At 34.3% G+C, this 22,735-nt stretch overlaps 1 protein-coding gene across 2 annotated transcripts in view; it reads right to left on the bottom strand.

Moving 5' to 3' along the window:
* TOX3 (TOX high mobility group box family member 3) overlaps positions 1–22,735 on the bottom strand; it is a 118,753-nt gene that overhangs the window by 2,260 nt on the left and 93,758 nt on the right. For both annotated transcript variants that reach the window (XM_044664153.1, XM_044664154.1), the window contains 3 exons: positions 12,681–12,950; positions 9,049–9,276; positions 7,357–7,437 (listed from right to left, as the gene is read on the bottom strand). In XM_044664153.1, coding sequence (XP_044520088.1) covers positions 7,357–7,437; positions 9,049–9,276; positions 12,681–12,950 — 579 coding nt within the window. The remainder of the gene's footprint in view (positions 1–7,356; positions 7,438–9,048; positions 9,277–12,680; positions 12,951–22,735) is intronic.

The raw sequence follows: 22,735 nt of genomic DNA, 5'->3' as shown, positions 1-22,735 counted from the left end.
AGAGACTGAAGAACCAAGAATGATCTAGTAACTGGAATGATGGTGGTGCCCTTATCAGAAATAAGGCTCAGGATAGTTGTAGGGGAAAGTTAATGACTTCTGTTTTTAGACAGGTTGAGTTTGAAATGCCTAAAGGGCATCCAATGGCAAATATTAAATAGGGAGTTGGTGAGGTGGAACTCTTGCTTGAGAGAGGCTGGGATGTATATAGTCATGATTGAACTCATGGGAGTTAATGCAATCACCAAGAGAGAGCTTAAAGAAGAGGAGAAGCCTGGGATAGAACCTTGGGGATATATACATCATTAATGAGTGGGAAAGAAATTACAGTTCAGTAAAGGAGACCAAGAAAGAGTAACCTGAAGGCAGGAGGAAAATCAAGGGAACAGTCTTGAAAATGTAGAGTATATGGAAGACTGAGAAAAAAGACTACTGGACTGAGTAATTAAGAGATCATTGGTAACATTGGCGAGAAGAGTTTCAGTTGAGTGAAAAGGTAAAAAGACAGATTACAAGAGTCTGAGATGTTGAGAGAAGATAGGAGTATTGACAGTTGTTTTTCCTTAGAGTTTGAATATGGTAGGATAATAGCTTCAGGAAATGGTGGGGTCAAGTGAGAGAGTTCTAAGGATGGGAGAGACCCAGTCAAGTTTTTTTTGTGTTTTTTTTTGGACAGTAGTTTGGAGATTAGAGACAAATGGGATGACTGTGGGACAATCTGTTGGAGAATATAGGAAATGATGGGATCAAGAATACGAAATGCCTTCAGGGAGGAGAGGAAAAGATGAAACATGGGTCTAAGATGTGGAATAAAAGAAAATTGGAACCCACTGGCAAATACCCTGTTGATTCTCAATAAAGTATCTACCTGTATCAATATCTGTGCCCTCTGTGTAAGAAAGTGTAATGGGGGGGGGTAAGGAGAGAATGTTTAGAACAAAAGTCATAGAGAATATGATAATCATCTAGAGAAGAGTAAGAGGATTGTTTTGTTTTAATGAGAGTTACTTTGAGATTAGAAAACAGAAATTTGTAGCAAATGAACCCCACTGGCACATTTGCCAGAATTTCTTCATCACCACTGTGTTGCATATGAACAGGAAAGGAAGAAGCAGATTGTGGGGATAAACCTGGGTGGAGATTTTAAAATGCATGAAATAAAATGAACATGACAAAGGGGAAAGGGAGTGAAGAAGAGTATAAAGCTGAATTGGTCAACTACAAGGTTAGTGTTGAGAGGGATAGGCCTAAGTGAGTCATTGAGAGATACAGGGGCTGAGAGATGTCTGAAATGTGTTAATGACACCTATTCCTGGGAGTTGAAGAATACTACAGAAAGCAGACAGAAGCACCTTTGTTGCCTATGCCTTGGAGGAGATCTGCAATCACTTAATGGATTTATTTTTTAAATAATATTTTACTTTTTCCTCAATTACATGCAAAGCAAATTTTAATCTTTTTTTCTTCTAAGTTTAAGCCAAATTGTCACTCTCCTCTTCTTTTCTTTCTTCTTCCCTGAAAGAGCAAGCAATGTGATACAGATTTTATGTGTAAAATAGTTTAAGACATCTTTAATAGGCTTATTTTTAGAAGAGGAAGTTTTCCAAATGGCAAGGAAATCCTTCAGGAACTTGAGGGCAAAGGACGAAATATAGATTAAAGAGGAATGAGTCATAAAGAGTGATAGAATGAAAGATTATATTAAGAGAGGAGAATTTCAGAATTCTTGATTATGGAAACAGAATGAGAACAGGTGTGGCCAGGGCATCCTTGTACATAGCTGAGGTGCAGTGAGGGTGCAGGACAGGGGAGTTGAAGATAGTGATGAACTTGGAAGTCAGGTAGGGAGGGAATAACAACATGCATGTCATGTCCTAAAATGACTGTATACTGATTTGACTATTCTCAAAATTGTTACTAGGTTTGTTTGCTTGAAATCAGTGAAAGAGAGACTGATGAAAGTAACAATAATGCTAGAAAGCATGAAAGAATGAAAAAGTAAAAGAAAGAGAGAGAAAGAGAGGGGAAAAAAAGAAAGAAAAAAGCCATTATACCAATTTGAAAAGTTAATAATAACAATTGTCATTTATATAGGCTTACTATGTGCCAAAACTTAAGAAATATTATATTATTAGATCTCAACACCTCAGGGAGGTAGATGCTATTATTATCCCCATTTCACAGATGAAGAAACCAAGGAAAATAGGTGAAGTGACTTGCCCAAGGTCGCAGAGGTAATTAGGTGTCTGAGGCTGGATTTGAACCTAGGATTGCTGACTCTAAGCCTGGCACTCTATCCACTATGTCATCTAACTGCCCCAGAAGAAAATGGGAAAAGAGTAAGAAGGAGATACAGATAAGCAGGGAAGTTTATTAAACTGACGTGGAATTTATTCTATAATTTTTAAAAGAAATGCAAACTATATGTGATATAACTAAGGTTTACAAGCAGCCTTTTTTTTTCTGTTTTTCTCTGTACACAGAGATGCTCATATTTGTTGATGTTTTGTCAAGTTAAAAATAACCAAAAACACTTTTTAGAAAAAAAATTTTTTAAGAGAATCATTTGGGGGGTAGTAAGTTTACTGGTCTAGGATCTGAATAGGGTGATGAATGTTCATTACCTAGAATTCATAAAATCTTAGGATTGGAAGGAAGCTAATAGATGATGTGGTCCAACTCTATACATTATGTAGAAATCCACAATACTCTTGAGAAATGGTCATCCAGCCTCTACTTGAACATTTTCCAAGCATGAGTAACTCATTATCTCACAATCTAATTCCTTTTAGGGTTTTTTTTTTAATTTCTAGGAAATGATTATCTTATATATATATTTTGTATTTAATTTTCCTCATTCATGTTACCTCCCTCTGACAATAATAATACAGCCTAAGGCGTCTGAGGCCAGGCATTTTTGTATTTGCATCCCTAGCACACAGCATAATGTTTGACACAACATAATAGGTGCTTAACAGATGCTTAATAGTCAAAATATATTTCCTCATTAAATACAACTATTTAATCCTTGTAGATACATCATTTTTTTGAGTTACAAAAACAAGTAAACTCCCTCTTCCACCTTACAAATCTTCAAATGTTCTTGGACAGCTATCATTCTTTACTCTTCCTCTTCCTCTTCTTGAGGCTAAATATTCTAGGTGACTCAATTTTCCTCCTGTGATAATTTCCAGACCTCATCATCCTAGTTACCCACTCTCCTCTTGATGCATTCTAAAAACATGGTGATTCCAAGATTTGGATTCAATATATTGAGTGTGGTCTCATCAGTACAAAGACACCATTAGATCTCCTAATCTAAACACTGTGCTTTTAAAATAATGTAGCCCATTAGATATTTCATCAACTCACATAGCATTGTTGGCTTATATTGAGTCTGTGGTCAACTAAGTTTTTTCTCCTCTTTGAAGTGCTGCCAATTCATGAGCCCCACCATTTTTAAATCATACAATTTATTTTTTATCCAAACATAGAACATTTAGCCCTATTAAATTTCATCTTGCTCATTTCAGCCTTTTAAAAAAATCCATCAGTACTGAATTGGATGGACAATAATAGGTCAAGCTCAGTATAGTGATTGCTATGTTCCTAGAAGCAGCTATTTTCATAATCATCCAAATGTATTCCAATTTTTTAATGTTCATTTACAAATGATCCATATACATTACAATTGTTTTATTCCTGAACATGATATTGTTTTCCTGGTAAAAATATTTTTACCACTATGTGCACAGAATATTAATCTTAGACTTTGAATTTGATCATTATTGATAATGACTCAGTACCTCTGAGATACAGCACAACATTAAATTGACCTAAATCCAAGTACGATTTTTCCTTCTTCAGAGATTACATGAATAACACTTTGTATCTCTTACTCTCTTATTGCAGTTTGTTCTATACAATTATTACATAGTAAATTTTAGTATATAAAATATGGTAGCATATTAAGTATGTTTAGTATGTTAGACATAGTATTACATATATTAAATATAAATTTAGTATAGTGAATACAGCATATTCACTGTATGGTATAGCCTCTTTGTAGGTATGTTTTATATCCATCCAGCTCTATGACAGCCAAATCCATGTTTTAATTATGGTATTTAACAATTCTGAAGAACATGGACGTCAGGGCAATTGAAGGAAAATGAATATGCATGTTTAAGTCCCCTAAAATATGGGCAAGGTTTTGGGGGAAGAAGGCTTTTGTGCCCAACAGGCACAGATTCTGTCTTTAATAATATATAATATTCATTCAGATACTATGCAGAATAGTAGATTAGCATCCTAGGGTTGGAGTCTGGAAGCCCTGGGTTCAATCCTGTCTCTGACTAGCTCTATGTCCCTGGACAAGTCACTTCTATGTGTTTTGTGCCATTTTCCAGGACTTACCTAACTAAGTCAGAGATGGATTGTTTCTGCATAACAAATCCTTCATATATTCTAGTTCAATTGCATTAAATTACAACACACACAAATGTGTGTATTGTTCATTTACTTAAATTAGAAATATACTATCACTTCTACCAATTCCAGAATAACTCAACTGCAAAGCAAAATTAATTGAACTGACTCAGTGGGAGTTAGAAGACTCCTACTTCAAAAGGATAGAATCGTGATAGAATCAAGAGGTCTCTTATTTTATAATTTGAGGAAGCTGTGGTCCTGGAATTACATGATTTCTTTTGTGTGACAACATAATCCTATCATCTAAAACACGATTTGAACCCAGGTCTAAGTCAGCAATCTTTCAAATATATTGTAAAACCTTCTTGATGTGATTCAGCTCAGTGGCTAATACATTAATAGGTTCATTTTCTATCCTTATAGGCATATCTTACCTTTTAGTGCTTTGTATATAATACCTCCAATTATTTTTATCTGTCTAATTATCCTACACCCTTCGATTCTCACCTTTAATTATTCATTCCATAATTTCTACTAATGTTTGAACACAAAGGAAGGCAAAAGGGCTTGCATAGTCAGAATAATGTCTACGACTGTCTTAACAATTCTGCTAAGAGATGTTTTGAAACTCTTTTTTAAAAAGTCCTCAATACTGACATAGTAAATGTTTTTTATAGCTTTCCACTGAAGTGTGAAGTGCTCTGAGAGTGCTTGACAAAGTTAAAACTTAAGAACATTTATCACACTGCTATGTGGCCTTTATTTGTTCTGATACTGAGCAGCTATAATTTCACTTTAAATAGAAGAGGTAGAAAGAGGGAAGGGGGGATATTTGGAATTGCCCTTTTAAGCATGCTTCTTTTCAGGTGTATAAGCACAATTAAAATTTGTATTGAGATATATATATATATTTATACATACATATTTTTATATTTATAGTACTTTGAGACAGTTTCTAAGGTCAACAGAATGATTCTGAATCTTTTTTTTTTTTTGCTAAGGAAAATTATTTAAAAGAAATAAAGCCCTAAATTAAACTTGATTAGAAATCTTTTTAAGAGATCTAAACCAGCTAAATCATATCCCCCAAGCCTTTCTACATTTTAACAAAGCACCCAAATTATTAACTAAATCTTTATTACTATAATTTGCATTTAAGCTTTAGGTCAAATTTATGATTCATAATCATTGTAATTTTGTGCAATATATGACAGAGAGACACCATAACATAATAGGTTGAGAGACGGCCATGACATCAGGAGGACTATGGGTTCAAGCTTCATCACTGACACACATCAGCTATGTGGTTCTGGGAAAGAGAATTAACTTTTTAACTTTTCAGTGTTCCAGGTAACTATGTAAGACTGTAAGTTTCAGAGCAGTTGCCAATCTACATTGGTAGAGGAAATCTAAAAAGCAATAGTTCCCAATATCAAGGAAATTACAGGAATAGTACAAAAATAGTGAAGAAGGAGGAGAAAAAAGAGGAGAAGGACAAGTCCCTGGACAAGTCATTTGACCTCTTAGTACCCTAAGCAACAGACTGAAATGATAAATTACATTAAAATTGCTAATTTGCAGCTGTGCAGTTTCCATAGTGGGAGTTACATAGATGATAATCATAGGTATAGAACAAAGAAAAAAGATGATAGATTGATAAACATATAAACATATATTTTATAGTCTACTGAGTCTTCTCAAACATGTGAAAAAAGAAGCATATTTGTGACCATTTTTGTAGCACTTTGTGCAACATTTTACTATTTTTAGTGACTGTAGATGCAGCACAATGTAGAAGAAAAACCACTTGACTTGGGTCAGAAAATGTGGGGTCAAGTCCTCCATAGGCATATTTACTAACATTAAGGCTATAGCCAAATCATTGGCCTCTGAGCATCAGTTTCCCCATCTATAAAATGGGGACAATAATTCTTACACTAGCAAACTCAGAAGGCTGTTTTGAGAATAGTGCCTTGTGAACCAGAAGGTGTTATATAAATGTGAGTTATTATTATGGTAGTTTATCATTGTTTTATCTTTGCTTTTACAACATATTGTGGGTCATATTCATGATTTATTTGATGTCAAGTTCTTGGTCAGGAGCACAATCCCAAATTAAAAACATTGCTCCTATGGGAAATTACAATCCACTTTGTGTTGATCTGCTTTATGATACCATTCCAGGAAACAGCCTGCCTATACCTGGATACTTTGTTGTTCAAAATGAGGGTCTTTACATGGATTCAGTCTTCCTATTGCTTTAGCAAATGTGTTGTTTCTTTTCAACATTTGAGAGAAAATTTTCCTCGTAGTCACTTTTCTGAAGTACTATTTTTGATGTTGAGTATATATTCCTACACACACACATAAATAAAATATGTATAGGTGTATTTGTGAACTTATAGGTATAAATGTAGATGTGTATAGAGAGAGAAGTATGTGTGTATTTTTGTACATGTTTGTGTTTATCAGAGTAACTTCCAAATTACTCAATTGAATATTTGATAATTCGATTATTATACATAATTATTTCAAAGCCATTTCTTTAAAATTTGCAGCCTCATACTATTCATATATTTGGCCTTGCAAATGTCAAAGATAAGGTCCTCAGGGGCAGAGGGCTTTCACTTTTGTCTATGTATACTTAGTGCCTAGCACAGAGAACCTGGGTCAGAGTAGGTTTGATTAACTGAATTCAGCAATTTTCATTTTGTTTACATTATAGCTCTATTACTGTACTCATATCTGTGATATCATGTCTTATGAAAAATATCACTTTAGTCTGTTCTGGTTGCTTTATCAAATCTTGGGGAAATTACACTTAAATGTAAGATACTAGAGAACTGCTTTCTATACTGTGGCTAAATACTTAGAACAATCACTTTTGAACTTGAGCTAATATCGGATTTAAGTCAGCACCCTTACCTTGGAAACAAGACTTGCTCGATAAGCAGCAAGTGCCTTTAGGTATTCTTTCTTGGCAGCTTCAGTTTTTCTTTTATATACCTATTAAAACATGACAAAGAATATCACTTTTAGCATCTCAATTCTGCTCTAAAAATAGGAAAATTAGGTCACAATAAAAAGCATATGAAGTGATGGTCTTCTTTGATTTGATTTTAAAATGGTAGAAAAAACTATTCTCTACTATTGCAAACAAAGAAAAGATTTGCAAGTTTCAAACAACAAGTCTCTGCATTTTGTCCATATTGCTATTTTTTCTAATTTGACTTCACTAGTTTTACAAGACAATAAATTTAAAAAATACAGATTACTGCAAATCATTTCACTAGCAATTTTTCTTCATTAATATTTTTTATCCAAAGATCTCTCTTGCCTATTCTAAATCAGATTGTAGGCTGAATAGAAAAAAAAATGAATGAAATGAAGGAAGTGGGGGAAAAATGAAGAAAAATGAAAAAAAAATATGAGGTAATTTCAGTCTTGGCTTTCTTTGGAAGGGACTTTAAATATGATGGGAAAAAATGGAGCGATGTTTCATGAGTATGGCTATTGAACTATGCATAGAAAAATCCATAATATAATGTATGTGCACTTTAGAAAATCAAAAATTTTCATGTTTATTCTAGAATCCTGTATTAGGCTAAAAATATCACCATACTCCCATCCAAATTGTTTAAGTTGGATACAGTCGTTTGAAAGCATTTGGGGTTTATAATTCTAAGAGCCAAAAACCAAATCATCTATGGAAATTACTTTTAATTTTGGTTAACTGATAAAATCCTCCTTCGGTCTCCACTATACTAACCAAATAAATTTCTACAAATTAAATTCATGTTTTATAAATAAAATCAAGAGTTTTCCACTCTCCATCCCAGAAATAATTATTCTACTTTGTCCATAATGGGGGGGGGTCTATTCTTCTGTAAATATGCAAGCATTAACTTCTAATCATGGTAATTGGAGTTTCATGCAAGGAGTAAGGCGAGGACAGACTTCCAAGGACTTCATTCATTTCTCTGCTGGTACATAGGAGGAGCATGGCTATGGAGGGGAGAATAAACCCCTAAGGAAGTCTCTCCTACCAGCATAGCTAATCTCTGAAAGCCTATCATACACTGGAACTCTAAAATGAGCTTGGAATACAATTTCAAATGCCTGGCTACTATAATGAGACATGCAGAGTTAGCTTCAAAGTTTGGAAACCAACCAGGGCAGTACAAAGGTTCAGAAAGATGATCAATGAAAAGGCAAGCATGGTGTACCTAGGCTTTTTCTAGTGTAACTTTCAACAAAGAAAAAAAAACCCACATTATTTAAAAAGAAAAGGTTATTATCAAAAGTTGATGCTTGTGGACCACTGAAGATCTCTTCCATTCTTAACTTCACTGAGTTCTGAACATTCATCCTTGAAGTGAACAGAAAAAAAATCTACATTGCTCAGAGAACAGTAGGATGATTTTCCCCCTCACACACAAAGGCAACCGTATTATCATAAGTTATTTACTTGAAAGAATAACAATTCTATGACTATGCCATTTGCCCCTCCATGCTGTTACAGGATAGGAACCTTGCATATTAACCCAGACATATAGAAACATAAAGTATGATTTAAGTATTTTAGCAAGAATATTACCATGAGACAGCCTTCATTACCTGTTTTTGCTCTTCCCCCAGGCTGTCCCACATTGATGCTACTATTTTTGAGACCTCTCCAAAGGTTGCATTGGGATTTTGACCTTTAATTGCAGCTTGGGTGTCTCTGAAGAATAGTGCATATGCTGACACTGGTTTCTGTGGCTCATTGGGATCTTTCTTTTTCTTTTTCTTTGGAGTTTTGGGCTTCTTGCCAGAATCTGGAGCAGCTCTTTTCTCTCCAATGGCCTACAAAGCATTAAAAAAATTATTGCTTAAAATATATCCACATGGATTGCTGCAAGATTTAGGCCTACAATTGTCCTTTTAAGGTTTCGTTAAATCATCAACAGATGAGCCACCATGAACAAAAGGAAAAATATGTTTATCTAAAACTGGGTAGTGTCGAGTAACATTTTTAGATGAGATTCAAAGTTAGTAATACATATCCTTAAGAACCATCCTAAAAAAATGTACCCGATGTTCTATATGGTATTATGCATGCCCTATATTATAGATGAATACATAGTTTGTTTTGCTAATGTTAGGCTTTAGCAGCAAAAGTATAATGGTCTTTAAAATAACGGCTGTCTTTCAATAGTTTAAACAATTTATCTTTAGTGTGTATGAACTGTTTAACAGGAGATTTTTGAGGCTGCTATCTGGAGAATGTCACTTTGCCAATGGGCCTCTCTAAATCTAAGTGGATATAGCTGCAATCACTAAAACTTTCACAATGAGTTAAAGGTCATCTTTTATTTCTAGAAAAATGTTAACTTTTAAGAATATAGCAAGTAATGTTAAAATGTCAAAAACTACTTTAAGTGCATTGAGAAAGAGAACTGATATTCTCTATAAAATTAAAAACCAATAAAAAGTAATAGTTGACACATTTTTAAAAGACTGAAGATACTTATGTGATAACTGAGCCCTAGAATATGAATTCTATTATAAAAATTGCAATAACAGTTCATTTTCTCTACTCATTCTCATTCTCAGAGAATAAAGCTTTAAAAGTTTCAAAAGCACCTATTAAAGTATTACAAACATCTTAAATTAATATAACATCCCTCACCAAATTCTCATACTCAATATACCTCAAAGCCTTTTGCATATTATTTCATTTATTCACATAATGTCCCTCTCAGAAGGTGGGGGGACAGCTTTTTATCAACTATGTTTTATCTACTAAACTATGCTTCCTCCCTACTGATTCCATTAACTGCACTGAAGATCTGTAAAAGCCTGATAGAAACTTTGTAAAAAGTTAAATTCTGGTAAAATAAAAATTAACTCTAGCTGAGGTCAGTATTAGATCAGAGATTAAAGATCTTGTCTTAGATCTCTACCATCAGCCATTCAGTTCACTAAATTTCAGATCTTCCCAGAGTACCATTATGTTCTGAATGAAAATCATCTAGAATATTTTCCAATTACTATAATTCCTAAGGAGACAAAGTAGCATTAACTTTTTTTTTTTGAAGAGTTCCAATACTGTGATAGGAAACCAGCTAAAGATACACATACTTATCAAGAAAATATTCCTAGATAAGTCCAATCTTTATAAAGCTGAGCTACTTAACTATAATGGCACCCTCATTTTCTAAAAATAGTACCTGGGCTATGTGTGTTCCCTCAAAATAACATTTTTTTAAAAAAAGAAACAAAAAAAAATCTCTGAAGGCCCTCAATCATGTGTTGTCTTCTGATATTCTTAGAAAAAAAAACAGCTACTCAAAAATGAGGAGCTAGCCTTCATTTCTGAAGTGAATTTGAACTTGCAAAAAGGATCGGGTTAAAGTTGAGATGGAACTAGGTATTTCTCTTCTAGAGAAAAATCTATTTTCCCCAAAAGCAAATTTGATTGTGTCCAGTATTAGTGCTAACAATGACCTAATCAGCATCACCCTCCACCCCAAAAGGAGTCTCCCAGTACTCTTGGAAGCTACTAGAAGTTTTCAAAGTGATGATATTTGATTGCTTAAAAATTAAACAGATGAATGTTGAAAATTTTTTGGTATTGAGATGTGTGACAACTTTGGGGACCTTGAGACCAGAGGACATCCCTAAAAGACTTAACCTTTTCAGTTCTGGAACTCCAGATTTGCAACATTACTGAACTGATTGTGAATGCCACACATAGTTCATTATTTCTATATTCTTCAGCTACACTTCACCTCATGCCCCAGCAATCATCTCTCCAACTGCTATGCTGGCCACTGTGTGTATCCATTGCCACCCACCTTCTAACTCTATCAACAGACATCCTGACTTCTGAAATCAAATTCAAATTAATACTACCATTGCTACTAGAAAAGGTCTAGTCATCTACTCCTTTAAGGTTGTATTCACTATTTCTATGATTTTTCAAAACAAATCTCCCTCCCCCTCTTCCCCAAGATGTGCTGTCTCTCCCATTAGAATTACACTCATTTAGGGTAAGGGTTGTTTCTCTTTTGTATTTGAATCCCCAGTGCTTGGGACACAATAAATGCTAAGATCTTTTTTCCTTTTATTCATTTATTTAGTCAGTCTGTCATTCAACAAGTTAGGCACCAAATTACAGATATTTGATCGTGGGTGTGGAGCACTATGTTGAATGTCAGATTGGGTTCATGTGTTGAGTTAGTGTTGCTTCTATTTTTACATTCTTTAAAAATGTTTTGTTTGTTTTAAATGATGGTTTAAATAATAAGTAGAAGGAAGAAGGATTTGTTGGAAAATGAAGATGCTATAAAAACTTGATATCGATTGTTTAAAAATGTTATTTATGTTTATATAATTCTTCTAGAGTATAAATTTAATAAGGTGTTCCAAAAATCTTAGTGCAACGTTATGCTTTATGAGCTTAAAACTAAAATGACCTTTCACTAGAGCTTTTGGGACACTGCATAAATGACATTCATATAATAACAAAAGTGTGAAGGTGCTATTTACTAAATGATAAATATCCAAAAAAGAATACATAGCTCTCAAGTGCATTGTTTAGTCTTTCAAATGCTCATATTAGTAAAAAAAGATTCTGACCCTTTTAGAACTGAGAGGAACATTGAAAGTTATCTAGATAGCACTTTCATTTTATATTTGGAAATACTAAGGTCCAGAGACATCAAAGTCTCATAACTTGTTAATGCTAGGGTCAGGAGTGAAACGAGGGTCTTCAGATTCCCACTCCAGGAATATTTTTACTCTAAAATTTTAAAAAATTGGGCAGCCAGGTTTCTGGTGGATAGAGAGCTAGGCCCAGAGACAAGAGGTCCTAGGTTTAAATCTGACTTCAGACACTTCCCAGCTGTGTGACCCTGGGCAAGTCACTTGACCCCCATTGCCTAGCCCTTACCACTCTTCTGCCTTGGAGCCAATACACAGTATTGATTCCAAGATGGAATGTAAGGGTTTTAAAAAACACAAAATTTTTTAAATGAAAATTCGTATCATTTTTAAATCCATTGGTTCCTTATAGGTGGTAACCTCTCTACAATAGAAAATGTCCAGTTTCACAGGGTAACAACAAGAATGGAATTCATAAAAGTATCATAGATTATTCTCACACTTATTAGGAAGACCACAAACAAATGATAGGTGATGCATACTGAATGTTGTCACGAGTTACAGGATAAACCAGTAAACGAGAAGGCACATGCCGAACTTACTCTGTTTGCCTCATCTGCATCCTCTTCATTGATAGAGCTTGATGGGGAAGGAGTTGCTGATTTGCTTGCAGGAGGGGAAGGAGATGTGTGAGGCATAGTGGCACCTCCTAAATTTAATCCCAGCTGGGCGCTGAGCTGAGATTGGTTAATGGTTGTGAGCTGGGCAGCAGGCATAATTCCAGAACGAGCAGCATCCGTCATATGGACAATAGACCTCATGATCAAGGAGTGATCCTGACGATATGGTGACACTTGTGGGTGACCATGATCCTATAAGGAAGGGGCAAATAAAAGCAGATGGACTTTTTTTTACAAATATCAAACCGTGACTATTGCTTGGACAAGTTTTCCCTGTTCCAGTATGTTCTAAACTTGTTTTTAAGATTATTACATATAAAGATACATCACCGCAGACTTGAAATAAAGAAATTGCAGTAACAAAAGGACAAAAAAAGTTGATCTCATTTATTTCATTAAGGAACCATCCCTAATGTGTAGGGGAATAAGTCCCTTTTTTCCCTCAAAAGGGAAAGTATTAGATCATAAATAAATTTCTGCCCTATTTCATAAAAGATAAGGAAGTTTTTATGAAGAACCCGACATCTGTAAAGAAACAGTTCTGAACAATGATAGATTTAAAACATTTGCCTCAATCTGAGACAGTCCTCGGTGAAACTATGTAGAAAGAAAAATAAATATTCGAAGTTTTTATTAGTAGAGGCCAAACCAGGAGCAAGCCATAGCTCACAAAAGTATCAATTCATGGAAAGACATACTTCCACAGCCTTGAAAGGATGAAGAGAATGCCATTGTCTACCTGATATGAAGGTACTGGGGTGCTTCTTCCCAACAGGAAAGGAGATTTATATTGTTTTTAAGACCATTGGTTCCTTATAGGTGCTAACCTCTCTACAATAGAAAATGTCCAGTTTCACAGGATAACATCAAGAATGGAATTCATAAAAGTACCATAGAATACTTTCACTTTTATTAGGAAGACCACAAACAAATGATAGGGGATGCATACTGAATGTTGGATGTTCTAGTGGGATTTCTTATACAATCCACACACTGGGACTTTTCATTCTTCCTTGATCCTAGGTTACATTTATCCCCAGAACTGTCAATTTATGCAATGTCTTATCACAGGATTAAAGAATTAGAGCTAGAAAGAACCTTTCAAGCCATCCCCCTCATTTTGCAGAAGAGGTCATTGAGGGCTCTAGAGGTTAAGAGATTTACCCAAAGTCATGCAAGTGTTTAATGATAGAGGCAGAACTCCAAACTATATCTTCTGACTTTAAACCCAGCACTGATGCTGCCTATTCATCCTACTCAAGAGGTATAATGGGCAGACCTATAGTCAACCAAATACAGGCCAGTTTTGATAATTTAGAGCATTAGATGAGTCCAGCCACAACTTATTTCTCCAATTTTTCCTCTTCCTTGTATATATCCACCTGAAACTCTCATTATTCGGCTGTACTACTCAGAACCATTATTATAGCTTCATTATGCTACTCATAAACACTCTAGCAGGCAGCTTGCTATCATTCTGCCCTTATTGGTAGCTCCTGATCCTTCAGCATGCCTATCACGTCAATAATAACTTTTAGAACCAATTTGGTCTTCTAATTTATTGAGACTATTAAAACAGGGCTGTTCAAGGAAATATATAAAACCAGACTCAAAACAGAATCATAAGCACATAAAAGAACCACTACAGTCCCATTGGATCCCATCCTACACAGTAAGTTCCAGCATTTATAGTCATTGCAAAACATCAAAGTATCTGCATAAATATTATGTAGCTGGCTAATTATCTACTTTCCATTATTATTGACAAGTGCATGATGGGTTTTATACCTATTAAACTTCTGACAAGTCATTTCTAGCTTTAATTCTTGCCTATCTATGACATTTGACAGCATTACTATAATCCAGACTAGACTAGACTTTAATATGAGGCAAATTAATATCAACTTCAAGTAAAATAATAGTAGATAGATGGACATTAAGCAAATCTTAACCATTCCAACACAATAAAAATTATAGTGGTCCTTTGAAATAAAAGAATAGCAACAGTAATAGCTGACATTAATCAAGACATGCAGAGTGCTTCACACATATTATTTTATTGTATTTTCACAATAACACTGTAAGGGAGGAAAAATCTATATATTGTAATAATTTTATAGTTCATGAGATGATTGATCTAGAGACTAAGTGATCTGGCCCTCGTTTACACAACTAATCAGCATCAGAAGTGGGATTTGAATCTCCATCCTCTGCCTCCAGAGCTAGTACTTCTTTCACTGCCTAGTGAGAGACTGAGTATAGTCATATTACTAACTAGAAAGTATCAAAGGAAAGGTTCACATCCCAGTCTCATAACAAAGCATGATGGCATCAGAAGGTAAAGCCTTCTGAAAACTAGTCTGGAGATGTGCAATTTATATCAGTTTTCCAGAGGAGATGGTCCTATGTCATAAAAAGAGCCTGGTGACAAACTACATCTGAAAATTACTATCTTTAGCTTTCAAGGCAAATTAAACTGCTAACAAATAAAGAAGAGGACTTTTTGGAGGAGCATATGTCATAGATCCCACTAAGTTTACTCTTCTTTTAGCTCCATGAATTCTAGTCCCCCTTTCCACATTGGACTCTTTTTCAAAGTTCAATTGAAATATGAAAGTAATTATCCAAATTATTCACTAAGAGCCCTCAGGTTCTCTAGTTGAATAACCTATGGCAGATTTATACAGAAAAATAACAAATTCATTGTGTATCATTTTTGCATAGTGGGATTCTCTCCTATCAGAGTTCATCTAATTATATCATTGCTATAAATTCACAGTCAGAATAAAAATAGATCAAATTAGAATATCAATGCCCAATTTCCATTACATTATAATTTTCATCCTAGCAAATTTTATTATATAAAATCATGCCTATAAAAGTAAATGAGAATTTAAATACCGTTCTCACTCTTAAAAGTTTAGAAAGCAAAATGACTTTAGATATGACTTGATTTCCCATATGTAAAGGAAAAGTCTTCTCATATACTTATTTAAACAATCTACATAACCTTTCACAATTAATTTCCTTGTGCTAGCCAGACAAGGTGAATTATTTGGTAGATTTTTTTTTAACTCGAGTTTTATAAAAATTAAAATGTCAAATATAAGGAAACTGAATTATTTCTCTCCAAAGTCTTTTGCATTTGGCATCTGCATAAAAGGGAACAAATCCCTTTTTAAAAATCATTTCTAACTATTTTTAAAATTTTATCTATATTTATTGTTTTTATATTTATTTTATTTCTGACTGTAGCCCCCTCCACCTTTCCTACAGAGTCAAAAATCCTTTTCCTTATAACAAAGAATAAAAAAGAAAAGGAGAAAAAAAGCAATTCAGCAGAAGTAAGAAACATAGCCAAGTCTGATAGTACAATGCTCCAGACCCATAATCCCACTCTCAAATAAGGGGGAGAGTTTCAATTTCCATCTCTTTTCTGGGGCCAAACTTAGTCATTTGTGATTATAACCCATTTGGTTTCATTTCTCAGATGCTGTTTTTCTTAATGTTTACATGGTTTTAGTAATCTTGTTTATTGTTATCCTAGATCTACTTACTTCCCTCTGTATCCGTTTCTTTCAGTCTTCCTATGCTTCTTTGAAATGACCGTATTCATGGCTAACCCTGAAATTTGTTTTGTATGATTATATATTTGTATTAGTTTCATTTTCTTGACTTCTCCTAGGTAATTTTTTTTAAAAAGGACTGATTATCTCTATTTCTTATAGAAATAATAGTAATACCATTCAATGGCATTTATGTATCTGGTTTAGCCACTTCCCAGTCAATACATATTACTCTGTTTCCAGTACTTTATTATTACAAAAAGGGCCACTGTGATTATGATGTATATGGAAGCTTTCTGTTTTTGTCCTTTGTGCATATTGCATAGCATAGCATCTCAGAGTCAAAGGAATGGAAAATTTTGAGAAACAGTGACTCCTAAACCAAATTAGCTACTAAATCACTAGTAAACACATATCATATTCAAACAGCAACCTCATACATGTTTCATAAAACAACATAACCATAAACATCTACAAAATGATTTAAGACGGAATCACAAAATCTTTTAAAACACTCCTCTGAATCTTATATGAAAGCAGATTTCTCAGGTATTATATCTGGTGGGAGGGCCATCTAAGCAAAAAGTGGGCAATTATCTATTTCTCATCCTGGTGTGGGGAAGTTTCTACTTGGGCCTGCTCTACTCAGGATCTTTTCCTTTGTAAAGCATCCCACCAATAACAATGATAAAAGCAATACTAACACATCTTTAAACAGATTCAAAAAGAAAAGATAGAACACCTACATGTCCCCTCCACCCAAAAAAAAAAAAAAAGAAAAGAAACCTGAAGGTCAGAGGAAATGGAATCAGCAAAGCCTCTGTGGAAACTAACCCTCCTCCCCATCCTCAAGCCACTGTATTCCTAGACCTGGGGACCAAGATTAATCTTGACTTTTGGTCTCTGATCTCCTGAACTCAAGGGTCCACCAAGGTAGCATGGTCCTATCTTGTCACAGGATTGTTCTGTGCATTAAAACTATTGGAGTCTATTAGAGTTTGGAAAATTCTCAGAGCGGATCAGGGAGGCTGACTGGAGAAGAAGTCTAACCCTCCCTGTGGTACTTCCCAAACCCTTCTTAGCATTCTACTAAGGGCACTCCTCTGGTCAGTCATAAGACCAGTCCTTAAAAAGTAAAAACCAATGGCAATAAGAATAGAAAAATCAGGCAAAGAATGAAAAGAACTAAGAGTCATGGGTAGACTATGAAAAGAAGAAGCCTGATGTCAGGAAAAAAAATTCTCTAACAATTAGAAGTGCCCATGAGCAGAAAAGGATGCCTTGGGAGGTAATGGATTCCTTCATATTGGAGGCCTTCTGACACTTTCTATTGGGGATTCTTTTTGGAGGTATGGAATGGAATGAAGTCCCTTTCAACTCTAAAATTCTGTGAATCTTTGATTTTTGAGAAATGCCTGTGGCATCATTTTTGATGGCACTATAAGCATGCACTAGAAAAGCAATAACGTTGACTCCACACCAAACTTTCTGGCCAAACCTCAATATCCCCAGCATGTCAGGCAGCTCCAATCTTTCCTTGAAGATGGTATGTTAGACTTGATTTCCACCAGGTTTGGCACCTCCTCGATTAGTTTGCACTCAATACCTCAACAATGAATAAATCCTATCAAGGAAGCTATGAATTGACAGGGATTCCTCCCATAATTCTTTGGTGATTCTAGAGGCCATCTGTTCCTGGTTTGAGATGTATATATGCATGCTTCATCACTAGGGCATAACTTATATTCTTAAGGAACATTAGGACCCAATAGGAGAAATATTGCTTAATGCTCTCTAGAAATAGGAGCTGAAATTTTTCTGAATGGGATATAAGTAAAAAAGCCCATTTTGTGTTTTCTATTAAATAAAAACTTTTTATATTTGGAGGAAAATAAATAAGGAAATAAAAAGAAACATCTATTATCACTCATTTCTTAAAAGACCCAATCACTTTCTGTCCCAGATAGATAAGTCAAAAAACAAAAAGCAATGTGCTTTTATTAAGTTCCAGAGCAGCTAGGTGGCTCGTGGATTGAAAGTCAGGCCTAGAAACAGGAAGTCCTTCATTCAAATCAGACCTCAGATACTTTCTAGCTGTGGAACCCCAGCATGTCACTTAACCCCAATTGCTTAGTCCTTACTGCTCATATTTTAAAGGATCTTCCCATGAAACTCTGGTAGCTCATTCTAGAGTCAGTCTGATTCAGAATGATATTGGCCATGGCATCTGGAAGTCATTCAAAATCTCTCTAATGGGTATTATGTTCTGCAGATTAAAATAGTCATTTTGCTTGCCATCCAGTGCTTAATTGCCTTAAAGGAAAAACATGTTAAAAAACAGATGATAGAGATCATTGAAGCTGGTCTTTAAAAGATGTGAGTTATTATTACCAGGAAATAGTTTTCCTCTGAAAACTTTCCACATATTTTCTATGGTTATATAAGAGATTTTTAAAATCTTTAATATCAAAAGTCTGAAAATCAAAACACTATTTACAAATTGATACTTGTTATTTTGGATGAGTGTGATTTTACTGAAACTAAATTTTCTTTACTCATGCTGACCTTCAAATCTAATTTTATATATAAGCCTATGAATTCTTGACTGTTTCTCTTGTGAATCACCACAAGCTTATTTTGTTTCACTCTAAATTGGGGCATTTGATTTCTTCATTGAAACATTTAAAAGTTACTGAAAAATGGAAAAAAAAATACCAAGGATTAATGTCTAGATTTTCCCTATTACATTAGCATAACATCCAGAATTCCCAGTGTACTTTGTTTCACAGGAAACACACACTTTTACTTAATATATTACTTTTTATCAACAAAGAAACATTCTCAAATCCAACTCAATGAAAGATTCTCGTTTCCTTCCAACTTTTCATAATTGCTTTTACTTGTTTTCTCTATTATCTTTCACATTAAAAAAATTGATTGATGATTTCACTATTCCGTTATTCAGCAATTTAACTACTCCCTTCTTCCTCTGTCAGACTTATCATTTTCCACAATTATTTTAAAAACACAAGTACTGTCAATTAATTCTTTGCTGCTTCCTGATCTTCAGTTATCCTTTCTTCAGAAAGTTATTTTAGTAATAGCAAATAATAATTGGTATTTATCTAGTACTTTAAGGATTTCAAAGCACTATATTACCTCACTATATGATCACAACTAAATTTCACCAATGATTTACTGATATTAGTATAGATATTTTAAGGAGATAAAACCATAACTTACACAATATTTTTCAATATGTTTCCCAAAGTTTAATGTCATGATCCAGAAATGATGTCATGTTTTCTGCTTTCCTCAGTATCTAGAGAGACATTTCCCTCTATTTTTATTTTAAAAAATCCTTCTCTTCCAGACTTTCCCTATAACTATTTTTACTTTCTGTCCCATTAATGTTGTTCTTCTCTCATCTATTGCTTACTTTCTTCTGCCTGCCTTTATGTCCACATCTCTGTTCTCCGGCACCTACGGTTCTTGATTAGTTGTTGGGTAGGTGCACCAATCGAGTATAGTATTTCTTTTAACCTTCATATGTAGGTAGATATTGTAGAGATATCTCAAACTCAAAAGTCTAAGCAGAAATTCTTTGAATCTTACATTCTCAGTTCTGTCTTAGCTAATAAGCTCTCTCTAAATTCTGGCAATTGCGGGGTTTGCTATATTGCTGATTGTAAATCAGTGATTCCCAAAGTGGGTGCTACCACCCCCTGGTGGGTGCTGCAGCGATCCAGGGAGCAGTGATGGCCACAGGTGCATTTTATCTTTCCTATTAATCGCTATTAAAATTAAAAAAATTAATTTCCAGGGGACTAAGTAATATTTTTTCTGGAAAAGGGGCGGCAGGCCAAAAAAGTTTGGTAAATGGTTCCTGTTGAGTGTATTTTAAGCAATCAATTGATAATGCATTCAATGAGTTATTCAATAAATGGTTTCCTAGTATGAAAACAGATAAGGATGTTTCTGTAAAACCACCTAAAACCATCCTTCACAAATGAGTACCCATTACTAGGATACCATATTGATACAGGGATAAGGGCTAGGATAGGAGGTACACCTATAATTCCATTGGTATAGAAAGTTCCTGGTGAAGAACTTCTGCACTGTTGGCAACTCCTCTGCAACTTACAGTCTTAGGGAACCGCAGAGAAGGCTGAGAAGTTAAGTGACTTGTCCAGTATCACAAAGCCAAGAATGGTCAGGATCTAAGAGTGTTACTAAATCCACTCTTTGTCAGTTTCTTTCTCTGTGACTGTCTTAATCTATGTACTATTATAAGATCAACTGGGTAGTAGATTTGATTAAGCTAAGGTAGACCATAAAAATGGTCAATTGGACTTACCTTACTCTGGTTTCCCCTCTCCCCCACCACATGAATGTACTTGAATATCTAACCATTTTTATTTCATTATTTTTAAATTTTAGAATTTAACATAGTCCCCAAACCAACATTCTATGTTGAACAGAAAAAGATAAAGTATTAAAATGCAAAGCTCTACTAAATATAGTTTGCTTTTAAATATATATATATATATATACATATACATATTTAATTTAAATATAATTCAGCATAATTAAAATTTTTTTCTGCTTATCTGTTTTCTTCTTTACTTCCTTTGATTTTCTTTTATGCATTTTCTCTCTTTCTTTTTAAACCTTACTTTCTTTTCTAGTAGTAACTCAAAACAGAAGGGCAAGGGCTAGGCAAATAGGGTTAAGTGACTTGCCCATTGTCACACAGCTAGGAAATGTTTGAACCCAGGTCCTCCAGTCTTGGTACTCTATCCACTGTGCCACCTACTGCCCCTTCTGTGAATTAAAAAAAAATACTTCACTGATCCTCTTTTCTTCATTGTCTTCTCTTTGTTGTTTGTTTGTTTGCCAGCCTTATCCCTAGCTCTCTTACCTCTCTGAATCCTCCCTTTTCCCTTCATAAAGAAAAATGCAATACTGTCAGGGGTGTGCTGGAACCAGCTCAAGTTGGTTACAGACCACCAGTCCTTAAATTTTCAGTGTAAACATTTACACCCCCAAAACAGACAAACAAATCAAGGTTTAATTTATTGTTCTGTTTATTTTCTAGAGATTTAATAAAGTGTTTAAGAAAATGTGATTAGACTATAGACTTGTAAAGCATAGATTTAATGTAGATACATTACATTTACATAATAACGAAAGGTAAGCTTTAAAGGATGTTGTTAAACATTTACAACCAGACCCCTGACTAACAAATAAAAATTATCAAGCAAAACAAATCTACTCATTTGTCATGTTCAAATATCTACCATTTGGTGTTTTTATAATCACTAAGAATTTAATAATTTTGAGGCAGAACTTCAGAATTATTTTAATTTCAATTTCTCTAATTATTAGTGATTTGGAAAACTTCTTTCATATAAACTCAACTGCTTAGATTTCTTCCTTTGAAAAGTGGATATTTATATCCTTTGACTATTTATCTACTAGAGAATAGCTAACTTTTTAATATATTTGAAACACTTCCTTTGGATATCAGATCTTAAAGAAGTTTGCTGCAATGTTTCCCCCAGTTAACTTTCCCTTCTAATTTTAACTGTATTGATTTTGTCTGTGCACAAGCTTTTCAATTTTATAGAAAGTTAATTTTCCTTCCATGGTTGCCACCATGTCCTGTCTGGTTATATTCCTTTATCCATAGATGTGAAATATATTTTTCCTCCATCTCTAATTTATTTATGATATAACTTTTTATGACTATGTGATGAATCTATTTGAAGTTTATTCTGTTATATGGTATGCAATCTTGGTTGAAACCAAATTTCAACCAAAGCATTTTCTAAGCATAACACTTCTCCTACATAAGTGATACATCAGCAGGAATGCAAAAATATGCTAGAATTATTGATTCTCTAAACTTATCATTTAAACTTAGGCCATGAGTGGTCAGGATTACTGGTGGCGAGGGGCTAGTACAGTTTGTCAAATTGGAAACTATTCACATCTTCCTTCAGACATACCTTAGAGACTCTAGAACCCTCCAATAGTTACTACCCTTTCACAGTTCCATTGGACCAACATTTTTTAAAAATACCACTTCAAAAATCATTTTCTACTACCAAGAATGCACAGAAGAAAAGAAAAATTACAGAAAAGGAAGATAGAATACTCTAACTGAATCATACAATTTTAAGAAAAATATTTCAGGGTAACTAGGTAACAAAATGGATATACCCTAAGGCCTGGTGTCAAGACTTAGGTTCAAATCTGGTCTCATAACTGTGTGACCCTGGGCAAGTCACTCATTCCTGATTGCCTGGCCCTTGCCCCTCTTCGGCCTTAGAACTAATCCTTAGAAGAAAGAAAGAAAGAAAGAAAGAAAGAAAGAAAGAAAGAAAGAAAGAAAGAAAGAAAGAAAGA

The sequence above is a fragment of the Gracilinanus agilis genome, chromosome 2 (assembly GCF_016433145.1).
Source record: "Gracilinanus agilis isolate LMUSP501 chromosome 2, AgileGrace, whole genome shotgun sequence".
Taxonomy (NCBI): domain Eukaryota; kingdom Metazoa; phylum Chordata; class Mammalia; order Didelphimorphia; family Didelphidae; genus Gracilinanus; species Gracilinanus agilis.
The sequence above is the reverse complement of the archived record's forward strand: the minus strand, read 5'-3'. Positions and strand labels throughout refer to the sequence as shown.